The sequence below is a fragment of the Hydra viridissima genome, unplaced genomic scaffold (assembly GCF_058129835.1).
Source record: "Hydra viridissima isolate aposymbiotic clone 2 unplaced genomic scaffold, HvirCarnegie_v1 scaffold_1, whole genome shotgun sequence".
Classification (NCBI taxonomy): Eukaryota; Metazoa; Cnidaria; class Hydrozoa; order Anthoathecata; family Hydridae; genus Hydra; species Hydra viridissima.
Genome location: NW_028324300.1, coordinates 3,858,147 through 3,883,054, shown reverse-complemented (window position 1 = coordinate 3,883,054; position 24,908 = coordinate 3,858,147). Strand labels below are relative to the sequence as shown.

At 32.0% G+C, this 24,908-nt stretch overlaps 1 protein-coding gene and 1 pseudogene across 3 annotated transcripts in view; both read left to right on the top strand.

Moving 5' to 3' along the window:
- LOC149892940 (uncharacterized) overlaps positions 1-3,543 on the top strand; it is a 77,191-nt gene extending 73,648 nt beyond the window's left edge. For all 3 annotated transcript variants that reach the window (XM_090083045.1, XM_090083037.1, XM_090083032.1), the window contains exon 81: positions 3,282-3,543. In XM_090083045.1, coding sequence (XP_089939171.1) covers positions 3,282-3,321 — 40 coding nt within the window. In that variant the 3' untranslated portion in view covers positions 3,322-3,543. The remainder of the gene's footprint in view (positions 1-3,281) is intronic.
- A 2,750-nt stretch (positions 3,544-6,293) lies between these two features.
- On the top strand, positions 6,294-20,145 carry LOC149892939 (uncharacterized; annotated as a pseudogene).
- Positions 20,146-24,908: the final 4,763 nt, after the last annotated feature.

Sequence of the window (24,908 nt, the reverse complement as noted above, 5' to 3'; positions counted from 1 at the left end):
GTAATGGATCTCATCATCCCACGCATTTGTCAAAGAAACCACCTTCCCCTTAGTAATGCTGCAAGCAACGCGCAACCAACCGCACACCGGCAAGTGACTCACGAACTGCCCACAAATGGAGAAAAACCGTCCTCCTCGATGATGTCCGCGGGATTTCCTCCAGCTGATTGCCTCTCAACCACATTAGTTGTCGAAAACCTTCTTCACGGCCAATCAGAGCACTCGCGTCCCACTACTATCAATCCTTTCGCCATCCTAACATTCCAAGCCATATTTGGAAAAATGTGTTCAAATGTATTCCATGTTAACCATATCGAAATCATTTTTTTCACGTTTTCATCTTGTTCAACGATGGCGCTCACTACTAACTTCATAATCATCGGTGCCACATTAAGTCCAAAACCAATTCGCGTCAGACAACTTTTGCTCTTAAACATCACAGTTTGATCCGGTCATAGTGTCTCATCCGCTTTCAGTTGGAGATATGTTTTTCGCAGGTCGATAATTGCTAGGTTGTAACCCCTTCGTCTCCACTGCCTCAACTTCTCAACACAGACGTCCGAATCTCTTGTGAATGCCTCAATCAACCTATTGGTTTCTCTCCAGTCTAGCACCGGTCGAACTTTGCTTTTATAGCGTTGAACCACTGCCATTAGTGGCAGCAGACCCTTTGGCGGTCCCATCGCATGCTCATCATATTTCAGTAACCATCCACTCCCGTAATTCGCTCTCATACTCTTGCTTAACGTCTTCCGGAACCGCGTAATGAGCAACTGTATTCGCAGATAACTTCGGATCGTCTCCTTTTTTCCATATCCATTTAACTGTCCAATCCACTCCATTGAACACTGCTTCGTGATCCCGTTTCTTGATTTCAAGTCGTGTTTTTTTGTCGTTTATTGCCATCGCACAAATATTCCCCCCAAGCCTTGCTTTACATGACGGAAGAATGGTAAGCCCTCCTTGCAATCGTATTGAACTCATTCCAAGCATTACATCTGCTCCAAACGCTCGGAAACTTGCCACTAGAACCCGATCCCGCGCGAAGACATTGCCAACCTCAAGTGAAACCATTGCCGTTCCATCACATCTCTGAACTTCGCCTCCGAAGGTTGTAAACTTTACATCACTCGATCGCTTCAGTTGGTCGTTCGAAACCAATTTTTGAAAAATAAAAGACGTTGAACATCCGGTAACAACAATAGCTCACGCGTTTCTACCATCCACCTTGATTTAGTTATAGCATACTATAGACTCAGTTGACTTTGTTCTCACAACGTTGCGGCGGGTGGTGGCAGCAGTTATACTCGACTGATTTGCGCTCTTTCAATTCAAAGCAGCCCTTACTTTTGGCAACATCACATTAATTGCCTCTTTCGCAGCCCTAAATCTAAAAGAAACTGCTTTCGGCAATACAACAACAAACGCCAGTCGCACCGCCTCGCCTGGCAACTTTGCAAGACACGACAAATGTTCAGATCCACCAAATAGACCTCTACTCGTTCCTCATCGCTCATCTTTCGTTTTGTAAACAATAAATGTGCTGCGTTGGCATCCAAAGAAAAGGCTTGCAGCAAGACATCCTCAATTTTATTCGCATCTTCCTTGTCTTCTTCTCCCCAGCCGTCGTACACTGGGTAATCATCGCTTTGCAACAAGACAGAAAAGAGTACTGTCCACTCAACGTCTTGCATCTTTGCAATCACTTTGGTTTGCTGCTGCTAAGTTGCAGCATCGAAGGTCCCATTATATTTTTCGAAGATATCACAAAATCTCAAAGATGACTCCATTACTGCCCGGTTGGCTTGTAGTTTTCTCGCAAGCAGCACAACGTTATAATTTCAAAACCTTTCTTTTTACTGATTTAAAAAACAAAAAATTCGCGTTCAATTTATACATTACAAAACATCTTAAATATGCTCATAAAAAAAACCGCTTATACTATATTTATACTTTCTCAAAGAAACTAGGTCAATCAAATGCGCCGTATATAGTTTTTCCCACGCAAATTAATTATACTATTTTATTACAATAAATCGCATGATTGGTAGTGCATAAACATAAAGACACTACTATTCTTAAACCTATAAATCTTCATGCATACATTACATTACATTACATTACATTACATTACATTACATTACATTACATTACATTACATTACATTACATTACATTACATTACATTACATTACATTACATTACATTACATTACATTACATTACATTACATTACATTACATTACATTATATTACATTACATTACATTACATTACATTACATTACATTACATTACATTACATTACATTACATTACATTACATTACATTACATTACATTACATTACATTACATTACATTACATTACATTACATTACATTACATTACATTACATTACATTACATTACATTACATTACATTACATTACACTACATTACACTACATTAAACTACATTAAACTACATTAAACTACATTAAACTACATTACACTACATTACACTACATTACACTACATTACACTACATTACACTACATTACACTACATTACACTACATTACACTACATTACACTACATTACACTACATTACACTACATTACACTACATTACACTACATTACACTACATTACACTACATTACACTACATTACACTACATTACACTACATTACACTACATTACACTACATTACATTACATTACATTACATTACATTACATTACATTACATTACATTATAATTAACTATTAATGTTCTGAATTTCTCATTAAATATAAGTATGTAAAATGTAAAATGCGTCACTTGTTAATAACTGCTAATAACCATGATGACAACAAGTTTTATTTTTTGTGCGAATGGGGTATTTGAATTTTTGGTAAACAAATGCATTAATAAACACGCCATTGAAATTGATTATTACCATGCGTCAGTATGGTTTGATAACTACTTTGTCGTTTAATAATAATTAAACAGCAATAAAATATAATTCTTATAAAAAAATAACACTTATACCAAACCAATTAAAATATACTTCAAAGGAAATACAATTCTGCACCGATGGTTTGTTCTTTAAAAGTTTTAAGCTTCTTCTAAGGAATTGTTAAAATAAGCTGGTCTTGAAAGATATCTTAACTCAAGTAACTCATAACAAATGCAAACGAATAACAAATGTTAAAGAACTTTTTAAAACAATTTGTATATTGATTTAAAGAATAATCAAAATGCTTTTAATGAGGAGCCTGAGTAGTGTGATAAAATTTTCCTCTACGCTGTTCTTATTGTGTTTATAGTTGCAAGAAGAGTAGTTATTCACCATCCGCAACAGATTAAATTAATGAAAATGAAATTGATGTACACCCTTCAGAATACAGAATATGTAGAATCATGATAATATCGAAAAGGTGTGAAGATCTCTTTCATTAATCAATCTTAATTACAACGAAAAACGTATTGGTTGCTGTAATATAGTTAATGGTGGTTGTGTTTTTTGTATTGTTTTTTCAATTACTTTTTGTATATGAAAATATTATTTTTGCATAAAATAAAGTTAAATCTGGGTATTACTTATTGTAAAACATTTAATATTTTAAAAAAAGCTGTTTGCATTGAGCATAAATGTTAGGATCTGGGCCACCGAGAGGGAGGAGCTTATAAGTTACTTTACCCCGGGGCATCACACTTCCCGAAATAAAAAAGTCATCATTCGCAAATCAGTAACACTATGATATTAAATACTTGACAAAAATTACTTCATCTAAAATTGAACATACCATGCTCTAAATTATGAATTCAAACTTCGTTTTCTTTTGCAAACGTTATAACCAGAATAATTACACAACCATAATAATTAAATAATTTTCCATGACCGTCAGTCTCCAAAACATTTTAAAATAACTTAATTCATTTATCAAGGACATTTCAGAATCGTTAAAAAGTGCGCTCATTCCATCATATGTTTTAGAAATAATAGCGATTTGTCTTCTCTATATCTTTTTAGAAATGTTGTCAATTTTTTCTTAAGGTATTTCCTTAGTAACACATCTCTTTAATCGAAATATATTTACTAATAGTCAAGTTGTGGAAGTTTATATATGAAATTGAGATGATGTTTTGCTAAAAGACTTTTTTGCTAAAAAAAGGCCGATAAATCATATACTTGATGGCGGAAAATTTGCTTCACAAACTATTTTACCTAGCTTTTACAAAACCTTTCCATCAAGCAATTTTTTTAGAGAACTAACTGGTTTCTTCATATTTAAAAACAACAAATGCTTCACCTGGAGAATATAGTTTATCAATATTAGATAAACATTATTAGAAATAATTTGACTACACCAAAAATATAGATCTTTTGAATCTCGCTTGTGACAATAGTAAAAACATAATTGAAAAAGCATTTTTTCAAAAGGCATCTAAGTCCATTTATTGCCGAACTTGAGGTTTGGTTACTTTTGAATTCTATAGCGTAAAAAGTCTAACTATGTTAACATCAATGATATATTATATATACTAGATGTCTAACTTGCGGGGTTTTATTAGACGAAAAGTGAAGCCGCTTTTTTTGTTTACAAATTGAATCCGCCATTTGTAATAAGGGCAAAAGCTATATCCGACGTGCGAAATAAAAGTTAAAAATGCATGTTTTTGCCCGAATTAGAAATGGCTTCCACGGCTTCACTTTTCGGATCGAAGTTAGACATCTAGTATATATAATATATCATTGGTTAACATGGACAGAAAATTATGCATCCACCTTATTCTCAATATCAAAATTATCAATTTTTTTTCAAAAGGGCATAAGTCCCAGTATTAGAGGTTGAGAGACGAAAACATCCTTTAAGGGGAAGCAATGATATATGTTGATATATATCTTTGTTATTAACATTTATCACTGTTAATAAACATCATTGAAAAAAGTCACTTCGCAAAGTCCGTAAAAGTTACCATGAAGTGGAGCAAAACACGGCATAGAATTTTTTCACTTGGTATGTTTAGGTCATGGTAAGGACTGAATTTTCCAAAGGTTTTATAAAATTATATTGAGTCATGTTAAAAGAATGTTTTAAATGTTATTAATGTACTGTTTTTTAATTCTAGCTAACTTATCAAAAAGATAACACTTCTAGAAAAATTTACAGGCTGCTGCAGCAACTTTTTGAAGAATAAAGGTTAGCACCAACATACTGGATAATTAATGTTAGAAAATAAAAAAAAAATAGAAAGTAAAAATTGTAAAAATATATTCTTTATGAAAATATATCACCTCTCATCACTTATAAAAACTCAAGACTTTTTGTCGCATATTTTGCTAAATGGTCTTTTTTTAAAATGAAAATTGGACTAGAGGTAGGCCTGAGCCCGATTGTAGTACTAGTATTATCCAGTAGTTTCGGCGAAACCGATAATTAGACTAGACGTTTCCGACCGAATTAGTTTACTGTAAATCCGTAGACAATTTTTTAAAAGTAAAGTTTATTAACAATTGAAAGTTAATAACTAAAGAGATGTTCTTTTGTGGTATTGATATTTAACATATTGTTTACAATGTCAAATCTGAAATAAAAATATTGAAAAATGTGTAGGGGAGATAGGGGGCGCATTGATCGCCGGGGCAGTATGACCTTTTGGCTTTTACTCGTTCATTTTTGCCTTACTAGAAGTGAGGTTGCAATTTAATTAACCATTGTGCTTCCCTAATTGATTATTCGTAATATTTTTTCATAAGGTTATCAGCGTCAAAAAAAATAAAGAAAATATTGTTTTTCGTTATAAAAAGTGATTTTTTTAAACCGTACTATAATTCAAATATATTTTTATTTAGATTTCTGTATGGGTTAACAACAATTTTATTTTAAATTTGTAAGTGTTAGGTGTATAATATAATATATAATTTTTATTTGGCTGCAATTTATACAGTAGATATTGCTATCAATATGTTACCTATACCTATTGGGGTACATTGATCTTTGACTATGCGGGGCCCATTGATCGGAGGATCAAAGTGCCCCATAGAAGACGAAGTGCCCCATGTTTTTGTTTATAAGCAATACAGTTAAACGAATGGAATTGTATTTATAATTTAAAAAAAAACTATATATAAACAAACAATAGCTTTTAGCATTTCATTTTTTAAATCTACTTTTGTTATAAGCTAGTAATAATAATACTATTATTTTATAATATCAAAAGAATAATATTTAACATAATAATTAAAAAATATTTAACATAATATTATTATGTTAAATATTAGCATTTATTAAAAACATATGTTTTTATTGATATATTTTTTTACAGAACTTAAAATGGTTAGAAATAGAATTAAAAAAACAAATAAAGTTGCTATACCAAGTGAAACAATGAAAGTAGCTGTTAATAAAGTTTTAGAAGGAACACAACTGAATGTTGTAGCACGTCAGTTTAACATAGATAGAATGACTTTAAAAAGATATTGTCGTAAAAAGAGGCTTAATCCAAATGAAGCTTTCAAGCCTAACTACAACAATAGACAAGTTTTTACAGCAGAAGATGAAAAAAAGTTTATCAAGTTATTTACTAATTGCATCAAAAATGAACTATGGCCTTTCAACTAGGTCAACGCGATTATTGGCATATGAATTTGCTTTAAAAAACAATAAGATATGCCCATCATCATGGATCAAAAATAAAATTGCAGGCATTGATTGGTTGCAAGGTTTTATGAAAAGACAACCAGAGTTGTCTTTACGAACACCTGAAGCAACGAGCTTCGCTCGATCAACAGCTTTTAACAAACACACTGTAAGAGAGTTTTTTCAAAATCTTAAAACGGTAAGAAATCGATATAAATATAATCCTAACTGTATATATAATGTTGATGAAACTGGTTTAACAACCGTTCAAAAGCCGGTAAAGGTTTTAGCTGGTGGAGGAAGCAAACAAGTTGGAAGAATCACATCTGCAGAACGAGGAACATTGGTAACTGCATGTTGTGCCTCTAATGCTATTGGAAATTCCATTCCTCCATTATTTATTTTTCCTAGGGTAAAGTTTCATGATTACATGATTAAGGAAGGACCTCCTGGATGTGTGGGATTTGCAAATCCTTCTGGTTGGATGAACTCAGAAATTTTCATAGAATGGATTAAACATTTTGTTAAATATTCAAACTGTTCTCAGGAATCTCCAGTTTTGTTACTTCTCGACAGTCATGAAAGTCATATTTCTGTTAAAGGCTTGGAGCTTGCAATTCAACACGGAATTACAATGATAAGTTTTCCTCCCCATTGCAGCCATAAATTGCAGCCATTAGATAGAACTGTTTTTGAACCATTGAAAAGGCTTTACAATTCTGCATGTGATAATTGGATGGTTTCAAACCCAAGACCAATGACCATTTATGATATTGTTTCAATAGTTCGAGAACCGTATACAAAAGCTTTCTCACCATCTAATATACAGACAGGATTTAGAGTAGCTGGCATTGAGCCATTCAATTCTGAAATTTTCAAAGATGACGAATATTTACCATCATCAGTTACAGATAGAGCTGCTCCAGATACAGTTACTATCACTCCTGTCAACAACATGGAATCTGAAATGATACCAGCACATGTTAATCACATAGAGTCTGAAATAACTATAGTAAATATTGAAACAAGTATTTTAAACAAAGTGTCAACAAGTGTTGCTTCTATAATCTCACCTGAGGTTTTAAAACCTTACCCAAAAGCATCTGCCAGAAAAAAAAATGTTAAAAGTAAGCAGTTAAAAACAAGGATCTTGACTGATACTCCTGTCAGAAATGAAATTCGTTTTGTCAAAAGAAAAGAAAATTTTGAAGCAAACCAAAAATCAACAAAAAGTCTCCACAAAAGATAAGAAAGAAACTAAGAATTACTTGCTTAGGAATAAAAAACAATGTAAACCAAAAGCTGCTTCACAACTTGACTTTCACAAATGATGAAATATTCTTAATCAAAATATTGTACTTTTAACAAGTTTTGTAAACTTAAAAGTTGTATTCTTATTTCAGTCTTTATATTTCAGTTCTTATAAATTTCAAGTTGTTGTAAAGTTTTAAACGTATCTAAAGCGGGTAGCTTATAGCTGCTGTGATTTATACATTTTTTAATTAAAAATTAGACTAGTGGGTTTAACTGCTATATTTAAAAAATAATTAAAAAATTTATATGTATTATATGTTATACAATATTACCCTTTGACTAAATTATTTACAAGATTTAGTTATAGAAGTGTTAAACGTTTAGATAATATTACGCATATAAGATCAATGTGCCCCAAGTCGGAGATCATAGTACCCCATAGTTTGGGGTACATTGATCTTTTGAGAGGGTTGTTTAAAAGTTAAAATTATTCATGTTTATCATTTTTTTAAATCAAAATATTTATATATTCCAAAAGCCAGGTAGTTCTACATGTGTTTTGTAGTTAATAAGTTTTTACATCTCTTTCAGGTTCTGCGCAATTTTCAAAACACTGCTACGGCGATCAATGCGCCCCCATCTCCCCTACATTTTTAAATTTAAATAATGTAGCTAGGGGATTGACTTTGACCACTCTACTCATTTGTCCATTCCACACTCTGACTTTGTTGTAAATCCTCATTCCTTTTTTGATAACTACCCAGTACCGTCTTCTTTCTCTGTTTTTGCAACCATCCCCGTAAAACAAAAAGTATTGAGGTAAAATACTTTTTGGTTTGTAAAAATAAATTAAATCAAATAATTCACTTCTTAAATAGATTTTTCGCGATTTAACAAAAACCAAAATTGCTGCTCCCATTTCATGGAAAACTCAGCTCATTAAATCCTTGTAATGATATTGAGCGCTATTCTTACTCAACAAAGACAAAAGTTGTCATACTTTTTTATTGTTTAAACTTAAAAATGTCAAAAAAATTTGGTAAAGTAGGGAAGGGGGCTAATAGAGAATTGGGAATATCTGGTTAACGATAGAAAAAAGTTATAAGAAAAATATGGATCATAAACGTGTCATCTTGTAAAAAGTAAAAATATAAAATAATATGTAAAATACTTACCAAGTGTAGACTAATCTCTATTGATTGATATGGATTATTCATTATAAAACACTAAATCAATAATGATTTCTGCGTTTGATAAGTAGCAATATAAAAGATTTGTAAAATTGAGAGATTAAGTTTAATGGTTGTTTAAATCAATGAACTTAAGATAATCAATAGTAAAATTAAAAATCAAATCTAAATTTTTCCAAATCATATCTTGAATTGTAGTGAATATTTGCATAATTAAAGAAAATTATTACGGTTATTTAAGTTTTTACAACGAAAACTTCTTGACCGTTTATTTCTTCATCAGTCACAATAGATACCTGTATAATGGCGCCAGGCGTGTCTGTCGATTCAATTATTTTAAGAAATGAAGCAGATTTTTTCTTTTCCTTTTTTTCACCAATTTTTTAACAGAAAAATATGGTTACATAAGAACGCAGATTCACGACAGTTTTAGTAAGAGCATTTTGGTATCATATTGTCCCTCCAAAATTTACAATATAATTTTTACAACTGCCTAAGAATCTGTTTAACATAATTAGTCCGTGACTTTGACGCCAAACTCCAGACACCTCATAATCATTAACAAGTCCAATCTTCTCTAAACAGTGTTTGATGTAACTATGTGGTCTGTTGAGTAGATAATCAAGGAGAGTACTATTATAGAGCTTATAACTGGAGAGCATTTTAAGGTGCGCTTCCTTGTAGCTAAATAAATTTATTAAAAAGCTTAATTTCATAAAACTACAGCATTTACTTAAGTGACTCATTTACTATTCTTTACATGAGCGCTATTTTTATTTTAACCATGTGCTATTATATATACACGCATTGCTATTGCAAATTAGTATGCGTGTATATATAATAGTATTAAAGTATATACAAATGTATTTGGGCAATCCTTAATGTACAGCGAATTTTTTTTTTCTTCTAAAGTTGAGCATAAGTACCCCATCAAATTATGCTTTTTGATGAAAAATTGTATTAAACAAAAATGAATGTATTTTAAAAGTACATTATGACTGTTGTGGCGTAAAATTCATAAATATTGTGATATATCTTTCTTAACTGGCAACTTAAAAAAGGGGCAAATCTACAAACAGCTAACTTAAATTAATGTTTTCCCCTTTCAAGAACCCAATTTTTAGATGCTTCTGGGTATAGTGTCCTAAAATAAGGAATATAGAATGATTACTAGGATATCATCATGGTAATGATACCCTAATAATTATTTTATGTTTCTTTTTTTTGTTAGCTTTACTTTATTACTATCAATAGCGCAATACAAGAAGAAAAAATTTAATAACCGTAGAATTCATGCTCGCTAGTATAATCATCACCTCTGCATTCATTTTCTAAGATACCACCATCTAATTCGATCATTTTTTCTATTTTAAATTGGCAATTTTGTGTGTAATTTCCCTTATTTTTAACAGTAACTTAATTAGCTGCTAAAACATTTGCGGAAGCATTTACCTTGCGCAGTAACTTCCTTTTGAAGAGACTTTCCGTCTCTAAACTGTCTTAACACACACTGATGACGACCTCATTTTTCCATTTATTCCGCCTAATACAATGACAAAAGGCGAAATTTGTATTATTTTATACAATCAAGATACATGACCAAAAAGATGGTCTCAATCTTTAAAATGCAATTTAACATGAGCTCACAACACATGTTTTCTAAAAAGATATGCCATTTTTATTTGCAAATCATGTGCTTCGTCACATCTAATATGTTTTAATACACTTTAAGTCTCTTTTTGACCTCTGTAAAGCAATTAAAGTTGTAACTTATGTCAATTTTTACAATATAAAAAATATTTTTAATGCCATGGAAGCAATTTTTTAATTTGCTTTATGGTTTTTAATGTTAATTATTGCAGTATGCCGAGAAGACATTTTATATTTACTATTTTCATAAGTTAATATAAATTTATTTAAGTTATTTCATAACTTTTATAAAATAGTTTGTTGCGGGTTATGTGGAACGGCATTCCACATATTCTGCATATCCCCGCGAAGTTTTGTTACGTTGCTATTTGAAGTTCTTTAAATATTTTGCATATAAAATTCTTCTTCATAAACATATACAATTCTTCATTAAAAGTATACTTAAACAACAGATCTACTAAAAAATATACTCAACATTTTTTTTGTTTCTACTCATTTTATGGCGACTACATAAAAAAAAACAAAATAGTTGTCCACTTAACCCGAAGTTATTCTATTATTAATGCTTCCGGATGTTCTTTTGCACTTTCGGATACACGCTCAATATCTTCTAATGAACTATGTGCCCTCAATATTTTTGTTTGTAAGTTTTCGAGGTTGGTCCCTGCTTATTGAATCAAGCCATCTAATGCCCAATTGCTTCTGGTAAAAGAAACTATTGGCGAGGAAATCGTTGTCGAAGTCTTCCTTCAATTGCAATAATCAAATTATTATTTTGAGTATGCATCAAAATTTCGAGTATACATCAACATTTCGAGTATACATCAAAATTGCACCACGTTTTTGTGGAGTTCAATAATCAATCTTTAAGGTTTTCAGTTATTCTTCAATTATGTGAAAATTACATGGAGAAAAAGTTATTTGTTGTAGAAAGTTACAAAGTGTGCAAATAATATCGTGTTTCATTACAATCATGCCTCTGTTTTCGTATCGTGTTATCAAAATCGTGTTATCAAAAAACAGCTATTTCAAAGCCACACAAATTTATTTTTTAAAAAAAACATTTTTTTAAAGGGAAATCGATTTTTATCAAGAAAAATTATTATACAACAATCCTTTTCTCTGAGATAAATTTGCGCTTGATATATAATCAATTTCTTTTATGTAAAAGTGTGATGAATTTGAATCAAAAATAAAAACTTATAATTCATTTGGTTTTATAATAGATTTTCCTGATTCATCATTATGCAAAAGTTTATCATGAAGGAAAAAAAATCCTCTTTCCAGTGAAATTAAGAAATATCGCAAACACCGCACTACATATCGATGATAATCACTGTTTTGCTGTATAACATTAAGCAAATTTAATCCGTTGAACAAAAGCAAAAAATCTCAAAATTAAGTTATAAAGTTTCGATGACTAATTTCGAATATTTATCTGTAAGTAGTGATGTTTAAGAAAACTCTAACATTTACAAGAAATTACATCATTTCAAGTAGTTTTTGCATACTTTAATTACCTAATGTTAAAGAGGGAGGTTCATTTAAAAAATAAAACTTATCACTAATACCATTTATCCGACTTGTCGAAAAAGGGTATGAGCAATTAGTTTTATTTTTTTACAAGAAGTCGGGAAAATAAATATCAACATGTTGTTTTCATTGGTCCATCAAGAGAAAAAATAAAAAAAATAGTTAATTACATAAAGTTAATAAAATACATCAATAGTTTTGCTATATTGCAAAGGGATCACCTTTTTTAAATCTAAATGGCATAGACAAAAAATAAAAAAAATCCGAATTCCCGCAGCGATTAATCCCTATTGCCACCATTTGAGAATTATTAGCTGTTTTAATAGCCAAAGCTTAAAACAAAGTTCATCAAAAGGAATAGGAACCACTTTTTGAAATTTTTTCAATGTAAAAAGCGATATAAAGTTTATAGCAAAACCGAATCCTGAAATAAAAACAGTTAAGAATTAGATCTTGCTCTTCAATCTAACTCTTTCAGACATTTAAACCTTATACGATTTTGTTATGCCTTATTTTTCCAAACATTCTTTTGCCATGTTAACCTTAAACTTACCAAAATTCTTTTAGCCCCTATAAATGGTTTTTAATATTCAAAAATTGAATTGTTCGCTGTAGAAATTGAGGCTTGCAAATGAGACTTTCCATTTAAAGAAGAGATATCGCAAAGTTTTGATTTTACTTTAGTGGTAAGCAGAATTTGTTTGAATTTCAAATATTTTTTTAAACAAAAAAATTTACATACAACCATATAAGTTTTGAAAAAATACAAACTGAATTTCTTTGAACTTTTTAATATAGCCAAGATGATGCACTTGTATCGCTCACTGTTAGTTCCTTTGTTTCCGTTTACGAAAGGTGAGCTTTTATAATTCGATTAACGCGTAAAAATTTGTTTGTAACTATTATAAATCAAACGAAATATTTCAATCTGGTTGTAGACTATTGCTCGAGCTGCAAAATATTGTTTTTAAATCTTCCAAAAACTTTGCATAAATTTTCATGTTAAAATACTCAAACTTGATCATGATATATCTGAGAAGAACTCCAAACACTTTTCATTAAAATGTTTCAATTTGGGAATGCTACAGAAAAAATATGGCATGCAAAAATAAAATGCATTTTTCACATGTATTGGTTTAAAAATTACAACTCTTAAATTGCCAAATTTCAAACTATATGGGATTATTTTAAAAACTTGCTTGCTGAACTTTACCGATCAACAATAAACCATCTCAAGACATAAATTCAAAATATAACTGGGTATTGTGCGAGCGGGGTTTATTTATTTAGTGTGATTTAGAGAATGATTTAAAGTGTGAAATGTTGTGTTATGATGTACGGGCTTAATAATTAATTTTCTTTCGGGTGCCATTGGTTCTATATTAGTGTAATGGTAGCGTGATGCAAAATAGTTTAATGACAACTGTGATTTGAATGTGATAGTAGCGCAGATATGATGTAAGATAGAGAGTGATACGGTGAGGTAGGACTGTCAGTGTGTAACGCAGATATGGTAGAAGCGCGGTAGGAGCATCAGACTTTTCAAAAACAATTATTAACGCATATGGTAACAAAAATAAAAATAATTTCTATTGGTTTTTCTTCTCTTACTTATTTTCCTTAAAAAATATTCTCAACTATTTCTCATCAATATCTGAATTCTCTTAATATTAACTTATGCAAATAACAATACATTAATACAGATGATAACGCATATTTAAAGCCACTTAAATATCTTTTTTCACCAGCTCTTCTCAGAAGGTTCTCTTTAAAATTTCTATAAATTCTTCTAATAAAATTCTTTTTAAATCTTCAAAACTCTTTTCTCATAAAATTCTTTTTAAATCTTCAAAACTCTTTTCTCATAAAATTCTCTTTAAAATCTCTTAAAACGCTTTTCTCTTAAAATTCTCTTCTACTCCGTCTCTTCTCCTCCTCTCCATCTCCTCTTTTTCGAGCTTTTTATCGCTTTAAACTGTTTTCGGTTGCGTAGCTTACTCATTATTTATTTATATGCCAGGTAGAATAAGTCTCCGTGTATAAGTCTTTTCTTAGTTGCTATTTTTAACTTTTCTCGCTCCTTACAGTATGTAATCTTGCCAACGAATATGCTAATACAATTTGTAATATGTATCACTAAATATTTAATGTGCAAAATTAAACTAGCATCGATGTTTTGTTTTTAGGTTTTTAACTCATAAAAAACGAATAAAGTAGAAACTTCTAAATCAGTTATTTGAAATAAATTGAACTCAAAGGATTTATATATAATGACATAAAAAGTTACTAGATTACTCGCATGCCTCATAATACTTTGTTTCAACCTTACTAGAAATTGCTCAGAAATGCAATTCAATTAACCCTTAGGGTTTCAGTAACCCAGAAGGTTTTACTTTTACATGCCACAGACTCAAATTGCGTCTAAAAGACGTTTTAATGCTGAAGATCCAATCGATAGAATTTGAGTCACTGATATGCAAAAGGAAAGTATTCTGGGGAAGTAAACCCAAACCCTCGTCCTGTAAAGGTTAAAACCTTTAAACCTATATCTGTTCCAAAATTTTTAATTAATAGTTTATATATACACAAGTAAAATATCACAGCTGTTTTAAACGCATCAAAAGTATTTTTAACAAACTATTTTAGTAAACTTCAGAATTTTCCATATATCTAAAAGGATTTCATTCTCAGATTTGGTACATTTTTTTAATCGCAAATAATTGCAAAACAAACAAACAAAAAACTAATCACAATTTTTAAAGCAAATGAAGAACGCCAATTATTCGGTCTAGAACTCCTTCTTTGATTCGAAAAACTTTTAATTCAAAGTTCTCCAAATAAAATTTCTCTGAAATTTAGTACTGTGAGGGCGGAGGTTTTGTTTTTTGTTTTATATTTGTTTGTTTTATTTATTCATCCAAGTGATGCAAGGAGCTAGTCGCAGATTATGATGACTGTGCGGTTGGTTCTATGGAAGTGTAATGGTAGCGCAAATATAAAATTTGATAGAACGTGAGGTAGGATTGTCAGCGTGTAACTCAGATATGGTAGAAGTGCGATAGGAGCTTCAGACTTTTTAAACAACAATTGTTAATGCATAAAGCGATAATGAAAATATTAATAATGATATTGTCTTACTCAAGATGCAAACAAAAATAAAAATACATAAGACTGGTTTTTCTTCTCACACTTATTTTTATTAATCAAAATTTTCAATTATTTCCCTTCAGTATATTCTCTTAATATTAACTCATAAAAATAACCATGCATATAATAACGCATATTGAAAGTTACTTAAATGTTTCCTTACCAACTCTTCTCATAAGTTTCTCTTTAAATCTTCAAAACTCTTTTTCTCTTAAAATCTTCTTTAATATCTCTTAAATTATTTTCTCATCAGATTCTCTCATAAGGAGAATTTCACAAAATCTCTTTAAACTCTTTTCTCTTAAAATCATCTTCTACCCAGCTAACACAAGACGTTCGAGGACGTTCGACGTACGTTTGAAACGTTCGGGCACGTTTTAAGAACGTTCCGTAAAAGTTTTGGATGCATATTCTCTAAAATTTTTTTTAGCATGTGTTATTCGCGCAAGTTAGGCATAAGTTCAAAACTGTAAAAGTCGTATTCACCAAACTTGCGCAGTTGCATTTCAAAAATATTTACGTTGGTTTTTAAGTAAGTTCAGACCTAAACTATCTGTGTTCACCAAACTAAAATGGGTTCACCAAACTTTTTAGAAACTTGCTCTGCTCCATTTACGCTCAATTTACACAAGTTTGCTATGAGCTGCTTGGCGCTACTCGACTTTCGCACCCCCCTTTATTTATGATTGATTATGATAGAAAATTTTATGCTGATTAAGAATCGTATAAAAACATAGGTCTCAAAATTAATGGAAAGTGCTCTAATCTGAAGTTGAAAGTACAAAAATATACGACAAATCCCTAATATTCGCCATCTTGAATAAACTAACTGCACGGTTGACTTTGTTCTCAAAAGCAAAACATTGTCAGCCTGGTTTTTATTATTGAAAAATGTTTTTTGGTTTATCGCTAAAGTGAAAGTTCTTTCGAGTGTAATCAGATGTACAAACGAGCTATAAAACATGTTACTCTTGTGAAACATGTGATTCCTTCTTGTGAATTTTATTTTTATAACAGAATTTACGACTATATTTCTCATTAAAATCATTATTAATATTAAGAAAAAAGGTATTTGAAAAGATGAACTTTCATCGAATAATAAAAATGGAGTTTTTAAATACTTTTTGCAAAAAGTGTACTTAATAGATTTTAATTTACACTATCCTAGGCGTCAGGGTTATGTCATTTATTATTGGTCTTCAAAGAGTCATGATTTGTGAAAAAAATGAAGAAGCAGAAAAATTTTTCTGAAAAATTCCTTTCTATATGATAGACATTTTAAAAGTAAACTTTCGCGGGTAGTTAACTTGAATTATAAAAAAAATTCAATAGTTTTAAATATGCGTATTTTTGATATAAATATTTTTAATAGTTTAAAAGTTTGTTGCACTATATAATTAATTAAATATTTTTTCAATTTGTTTCATAAAAACTTAAAAAAGATACTCTAGACAACAAAGTAAGAATCCCAGTTTAAACAAATTAGCGTGATAAATTAAAGGCCGTTGCTACTTAGAGCGCAATGCGCTCTATACAGCCATTAGCTACTCGGAGCGCAATACTTTGTACGCATGCGCTAAATTTTTTATTTTATTTTATTTTTATTTTTAAATCTTGTTGATGTTAACCCTATCCCTATCCCTATCCCTATCCCTATCCCTATCCCTATCCCTATCCCTATCCCTATCCCTATCCCTATCCCTATCCCTATCCCTATCCCTATCCCTATCCCTATCCCTATCCCTATCCCTATCCCTATCCCTATCCCTATCCCTATCCCTATCCCTATCCCTATCCCTATCCCTATCCCTATCCCTATCCCTATCCCTATCCCTATCCCTATCCCTATCCCTATCCCTATCCCTATCCCTATCCCTATCCCTATCCCTATCCCTATCCCTATCCCTATCCCTATCCTTATCCCTATCCCTATCCCTACCCTTATCCCTATCCCTATCCCTAACCCTTACCCTAATCGCCTATCTAACCAGCTTTATTATGAAATATAAATCGCACTGTTATAATAAAATAATTGCTCATGCATGTGCAATATTGCGCTCTGAGCAGCTTATGGCTACGTAGAGCGCAATGCGCTCTACGAAGACACTTCGTAAATTAAATGCCATTGAATTCCCTTAACGTTCTATTATTCGAAATCTTTGTAAAGCAAAATAAAAACCAGGTTTTTCATACTTTTAAAAGATAACTTTTAGATAAAAATTATAAATATTCAAGATGGCAAATATTAAGGATTTGTCGTATATTTTTGTACTGTCAACTTCAGATTAGAGCACTTTCCATTAATTTTGAGACCTATGTTTTTATACGATTCTTAATCAGCATAAAATTCTCTATCATAATAAATCATAAAAAGAGGGGGTGGGGGGTGGGTGGGTGTGCGAAAGTGGAATAGCGCCGAGCTGCTTTAACTTTAGCCTAACTTTAAAATCACAAAATAATGAGAATGGCATAACATAATTATGGTGCATATGTAGTTCTATTGTCAGATTGATATATTATTAGGGATCTTAACAATATGACAAAGTATTATCTGATATAAAATGCTATATATATTTAAAAGTACAAAATCTTCATAATATGTTATATTATGTGGGGATTTGTATTATAGAACTCCCTGTACAGAATTATTACTGTAACAGTCTCTGTACAACAATATAACTTCTTATGAAGATATAATATTTTTATTATTAAATATATGTTCTTCTTCAAAACTTTTTTTAAAAAAGGTTTATGTCTTAAGTATAACGATCTTTGTTTTCAATTCATTGTTTTAACAGCTTTATAAAAATTTAGTCAAAAATGGATATTCCAATTATTCTAGCTGCACATGGACAAGATCAAACTTTTATCAACTGGGAGTTTTCAAGCAGTAATTGGTAAGAATTATTAGTCAATACCAAATGGATTAGCTATAATCTTATGATTCTTTATTTTCAAATATGCTTGTTAGTAATGGATTGTTACGAATGCAGCTTAAAGGTGGTACTTTATACAGGGTTTTTATTCAACCTGGAGTACCTAGCAACCTAGAGGTAGCAAAAATCCCATTGAAAACCTGGGAAACTTTGTTTACAGAAAATTTGTTTTTTCCAATTTTGTACCATAATTTATGTTGTATTAAAAAATGGCTAATCAAGACAGATAACAATTAATTTACAAGAAATAACTGTTGTTGTAAAACTTTTAGCTTGTTAGTATAAATAATATGTTTTAATACGTACAAATAAAATCTTTGGGATAACCTGGAAAGATTATGTAGAAGTTCATGGAGTTTCAAAAGTTAAACTTGAGGGAAACATTCTTTAGTTAGGGAAAACTTAGGGAAAAAGTTTTAAAATCGGAAAGGAAAACATGTTTTTAGACTAATCATGTTTGCTTACTTAAAAATAACTTTATTCCTATTTCAGTTTATTAATTGTTAAGAAATAAAATAAAATTTCTTTTTTCACTATATGTAAATATGATACTTCATTATTGTATAGCAAAAATCAAACAAAGTCTAATTTTTTTAACTTAGCATAATAGATTGTCAATAGATTTATTTTTATACTGCATCCTCCTACCGTTCCTAAATTGTAATTTTATTTTTTTGCAGATATATTTGGAGTTATACCTTGTAAAAGTTCACTTTTCTCTCAGATAACTAACTTACTTTGATTAATTAGCATATAATAGTCAATATGCATATTTTGTTCACATGTTGTTTTATGTAATTTTAGGTGACACCTCTCGTGTAAGCCAGTCAAGCTGCAGTTGCATACTTCGCCAGTTTTGCAAATATTTTATTCAGCACTATCATTACCTTGTCAGATGGTATGATAGTCCAGAGGAGATGGCTGAAAAAAAGAGAAAGTACTTTCAATCATTTGGAGTTAAAGGTCTCCTTGGAGTAATAGATGGTACAGTGATTCAAATCAAAGGAGTTACTATGGCTGATGAGTCAGCATACATTTGCAGGTAAACTCATCATTTTAGTTTTATACCTGATCATTTTGATTATATTGCTTTAGGTCATTAGTCAAAAAGTTTAAAGTGTACACTGCTTGGCTTACTTACACAAGCAAAGTTAACATGAAAAACTTAAAAAAGCTTTTTTGTCTATGTATGTTTGCTATTCAGTATATGTATTTTTGCATGTAATGCATACGAGGTTCAAAAAAAAATATTTCTGTTCTATTAGTCTTTATAAAAAAATATTATTTACTATTTCTTTTTTCCTAAGGTGCTAATGCTTTTGTTATGCTGTATTTTACTTCACATTATTAAATTATTATAAAGCGCTTCATGATGTTAATTATACATAAAAAAATTATTTCATTTATGAAGAGACAATACTTTAATTTCACAAAGTGCAACATGTTTATTACAAAAATCAAATTTTTTAAAAAATGTTTTAATTAGCACATCATAGTTCTTTAAAGTTTGAAAACATCAAGTTTTTTAAAGTAAGTGCTAAACTTAAAACAATTTTATAATATAAGGTGATATATTTTTTGATAAAAGATCATGTAAAAAAACGATCTTTTGTTTTGGCCAAGGTGAACAGTTGTTCTAACATGATGTCAATGTTTCCCAAAAAGGTTTTAGCTGGTCTCAGGATTTTTAAACATTTTAACATTTTGAAGATTTTTAACTTCTTTTTTAGAAAAGGATATCCTGCTTTGAACTGTCATGTTGTCATTGATGCTGATGGAAAGTTTAGAGATGTTGTTGCAATTTGCACATTTGCACTGTTGATTTTTGTTTCTTAAGAGTTGAAATAAAATGTACTGAACGTTCATGAAACTTTTTCTTTTGATCTCTTTTGTTTTGTCCTTTCCGTAAAAGAGGTCGTATAGAAGAGATAGCTCTTTGAAATCCTTGATGAGCTGCTCTTCCAAGTATTCAATGTCATCGATCCTTTTCCCGACCAGGATGAAATAAATGTAGTTGGCATTTTCGTAGTGCTTCGTGTACCCCAACTGCTTTAAAAAAATCAAGATGTGGTCTTTGGTGATTTTGGAATATTTGACGCTGTCGATATCTGAGTCGACGAGCAGGTTCATGGCTTGGAATTTGCATTTGAGCTTTTCGAATACTTCTTTTTGCACTTTACAGTTTTGCTTTCCGTTGTACTGCCTGATGCATTCTTGGAAATGGATGATTCTTGACGAATTGATTTTGCTCGTGTTGGACTGGTTGTAATCTTTGTTGGTTTCCAGAGTCTCTTGCTGACCGGAGCATTCCAGACAAAATTTTTTGTTGCTTTCGTCCATTTCAAACTTGTTTGGATTTTCATTCAAGCAATACTTGCATTTGAACAAAAAGGAAGGTTTTTGCGAAATTTTGATGTTGGTCCACCGTCTCGACTCGACCAGCTTTTCAGCTAGCTGAAAGTATTTTCGCTGAAGATCTTCATTTTCCCCGTTGAATTTGTCTTTTTCTGCAAAGGACAACTTTGTTTGCAAAATATCTTGAAACCGTTGAACGAGATGGTTGGTTTTGACCACAAAAGACGTTTTTTCCGCTTTTCGCCGCTCTAGATGCTCCATTTTTTCTTGCAAGTTTTTCACCGTTTCCTCTGAAAAACCTTCCTTGTTTTCCAAAAGAGAGGAGACGCATTTTGACTGAGCGGTGTCATTCATCGAGTCCTGCTTAAATTGTTCCATTATTTTTGCGTTTAATAAAGTGAGACTCATTATTTTATTAAACGCGACTCTTTGTAAAGACTTAAAGAATTAAATTTAAAAAGGGTATGCTGGAGAATGGAGAGTTTGGTCCGAGCAATAAACCGGATTCAACGGATTCATATCCTTTTCCGCTTCTTATGAACAGTCCATCTCCATTGACAGATGTGCTTTTCATCCAAGGTCTTAAAAATAAAACAGATCCTGTTGCAGTTAATTTAATTCCATTTCCATTTTTGTTCATGTACACAACGCCTCGTCCTGTAATTTTATCCACCATGGCAGAACCGGCAGATGAGCCTACACCTGCAAGCATTCCAGTGGCTAGAGCTGGTACGACTCTTGTGGCTAGAGTGCTTCCGAGCGTTCCTAATAATGGCAAAAGAGCTCCGATAAATCCTCCTTCTATTTTTGCGTTATGCATGAGCTGTCTTTTGCATAGTTTAAATGTGATGCCTCTACCATTGCTGTAGGCTTTTTTAATTTTGCTCAGTTGAGACTTTGTCACTGCTAGAACGTGATTTCCGTCCAGATCTTGATGAGAGAGCCTTGAACTGACGTCGCTTTTTTCTTGAATGGCTTTTTTTATTTTATCAGCTTGACTCTGTGAAATATTCATCTAAGCTTTTGATAATTGCTCATTTTTTTAGAAAAAGAAAAAAAATCAAAGAATTTTTTCGGATCCAAAGGATCTATTTTTTTAACGATCGACAGCACTGCTTGTGTAAAGGTCTTGCAACACTGAGGATATTCTTTCTCTGACGTGATATCTGACGATGATGTCTTCTCTAAAGTTGATTAAATTCCCATATTGATCCACAATTTGCGTCTCCATTCTTGAAATTTTGTTTACCACGATGGGTAAGTAGATTAAATAGAAAGGCTTTTCACTGATTTTGTATCCTGGAGGAGCATCTGGATAAAAAGAGTAAATGTCGTTTGTAGTTTTTCCATTTGATTAAGACGAAGCGATAATGTCGTTTGTCACTCTGATGACCCCCAAGTCTTCAATCCTCACAATACTTTCAAACTCGTAGGTATCGATATAACTCGTCACTTTATCAGGATTTGCAGGATCTTCTTTTTTCTCCACGTAGGTGTCTTCCTTTTTATCAAATCCAAGGAGTGACGCCAAACTGTTATTCACGTTAAAATCCACCCAATATTTCGTCGTCGCTCCAGGCTTTCCAAAGGTTAAAGTGGATCTCGACGTAGAATCGTTTGTTTCAAGAACCACTCCATCTGCTCTGTACAAATTTCCAACTTGCTTTCTCATTTCATTTTGAAGATAATCGTTAATCTCATTTATATCATAACCCCCTTCTTCAATGTAAATGGTGTAGCTATTTGTGCCAGCGTTTGGACTGTACCCAAAGACATTTTTTTTTGAATTGATGTTTGCGTAGCTGTGATAAGTCTCCAGCCCTACTAAGGCCATTTCATACTTTTTGTCAAAGCCCAAATCGATCGGCACGCCAAAGTATGTTCTGATGACGCTGCTTTCTACCGTTGGAGTTTCTTTTTTAGTTTTCACAATGAAATAAAATCCAGACATGTTTTTTATACGCTTGGAAAATAAAAATTGTCAAATCCGCTTCTGTATTTTCCATGATTCTTTTTAGAGGACAAATCGATGACGGCAAATCTGTGGGGTTGAGACCAGCAATATTTGCAAAACTTTTTAAACTCTTCTTTTTTCATGTCAACAGCGACGTAGTCTCGATAAATATGGTCGACTTTTTTTGAATCCTGCGGAAAGAGGCAAATAAAGTTTGCATTTTCTCTGGGGAGCATGAAATAATTTTGAGCCAGGTAAAAGCAGTCGACGTTAGAATGCCTTCCTCGGATATAGTATTTTTCGCATTTGTTTTGTTTGGTCAATTTCAAATCGTCAAAGATCATTAAATTGTTTTTCGATGCGTCAAGATCTTCAGGTTCAGGCACGTCGTCCGCTGTTTCATAAAATTGACATTCCATGTCTGATTTTCCGTCCCAATTTTTCGAAATTTCCTTAATGACACATTCAGGACTCGCGTTCATTTTTTCCATTTTATTTTGAATGTTGAACAATTCGAGAATAACCTCTTTTGGCAATTTTTTCTCGAAGGAGCTTTTGAGTATTTTGTATTCAGGTTGGAAAAGGGACTTTCCAAACACCTGCAAATGGTGGTAATCTAACCATCCAGGTCTCAGCAGTATATTCAAAAGCAAAGTCGTTTTTCCGCAGCCGGACTTTCCTACGATGATTCCTCGTATACTTCTCGGCAAAAGCTTGTTGTTGTTCCTTTTGCTCTTACCGATATTCCATGACAAATCAATCACTTCCATTTTTATCTTAAAAAAATTTTTTAATATATGTAAAAAGTACTGCGTCAAATGCAAAAGAAAAACCGAGATGATTCATTTGCGGAACGAAGTCTCCAAAAACATCAGAAATATGCTTAAAGGACCTTGCGACGTTTGCGGAACGACCAAAAATAAATTTGTTTTTGCGACAAAAGGAGGAGACTTGGTTGAATCGATCAACAAACTGTCCAGCAAAATCAAGCTTCCTTGGGCAAAGTTTCCAGGAGAAATGCACATTCCAGGTATGAACTTTGCAGATCCCGGCGCAAACTTGAACAAGAGACTTGCTTCCACCGACATGTACCAGGAATGGAGCAAGCCTGTGGACAGGATGGACAATGCAGCGTATCATCATGACCTTGGTTATAAATATTTCAACGATAGGCAAAACAGGAATGTGGCAGATCAAATGATGCTTTAAAAAATGAACTCTATACCCAACCCCACGCAAAAAGAAATTAACGAAAGAAAGCTTATTGCTCCAGTCATCAAAACCAAAGCCAAATTCGGGTTCGGTGTCGGTAAAAAAAAAAATGCCCGCAAACCTGAAATGGACGGATCAGCTTGCAGTGGAGCTTCAAAAACCAGTGATTCATCATTTTAAAAGAAGAAAAGTGATTGTGAATGACATTGATGAAATATGGGATGCAGATTTAGTTGACATGCAATCGTTTTCAAAATTCAACAACGGTGTAAAATACTTGCTCATGGTGATCGATGTGTTTTCAAAGTATGGATGGATCGCACCCTTAAAAAGCAAAACGGGTCTTGATGTGGCTGAAGCTTTGAGTAAAATCTTTAAAGAAAGAAGGTGCTCCAAAATCTGGGTGGATAAAGGTAAAGAATTTTACAACAAGAATGTGAAAGAGCTGGATGTGCAATTATATTCCACTGAAAGCGAAGAGAAAAGTTGCGTCGTCGAGCGATGGAACAGAACGATGAAAGAGAAAATGTTCAAATACTTTTCAGTCAACAACACCAAAAAATACATTGACGTTTTAGATGAAATGGTGAGCAGCTACAACAACACAAAACTCTCTTCCATCAAAATGACTCATGTTGAAGCCAGCGATGAAAAGAACAAAAATAGGGTATGGCTAAACCTGAATGGAAAGGCAGAAAGGTCAAATGATCCAAAATTTTCCATGAGTGACAAAGTGCGAATCACTAAAAAGAAGTCCAATTTTGAAAAAGGGTACACGCCGAGATGGACTGAAGAGGTTTTCACAGTGTCAAAAACTCAGTACACAGATCCACCCACGTACAAAATCACAGACGCCAATGGCGAAGAAATACAAGGCACTTTTTACGAGCAGGAAATGCAAAAGACGCATCAAGACATATTCAGATTTGAAAAAATCAATCGTAAACAAAAGAACTTGTCGTTAGTTAAATGGTTAGGTTACCCAGATTCGTTCAACTCGTGGGTGGATAATAAAGAATTGATAAGTTTGCAAAAATGATCTAAAAAATTTCTTTTTATATACAAAAATGGAGAATAA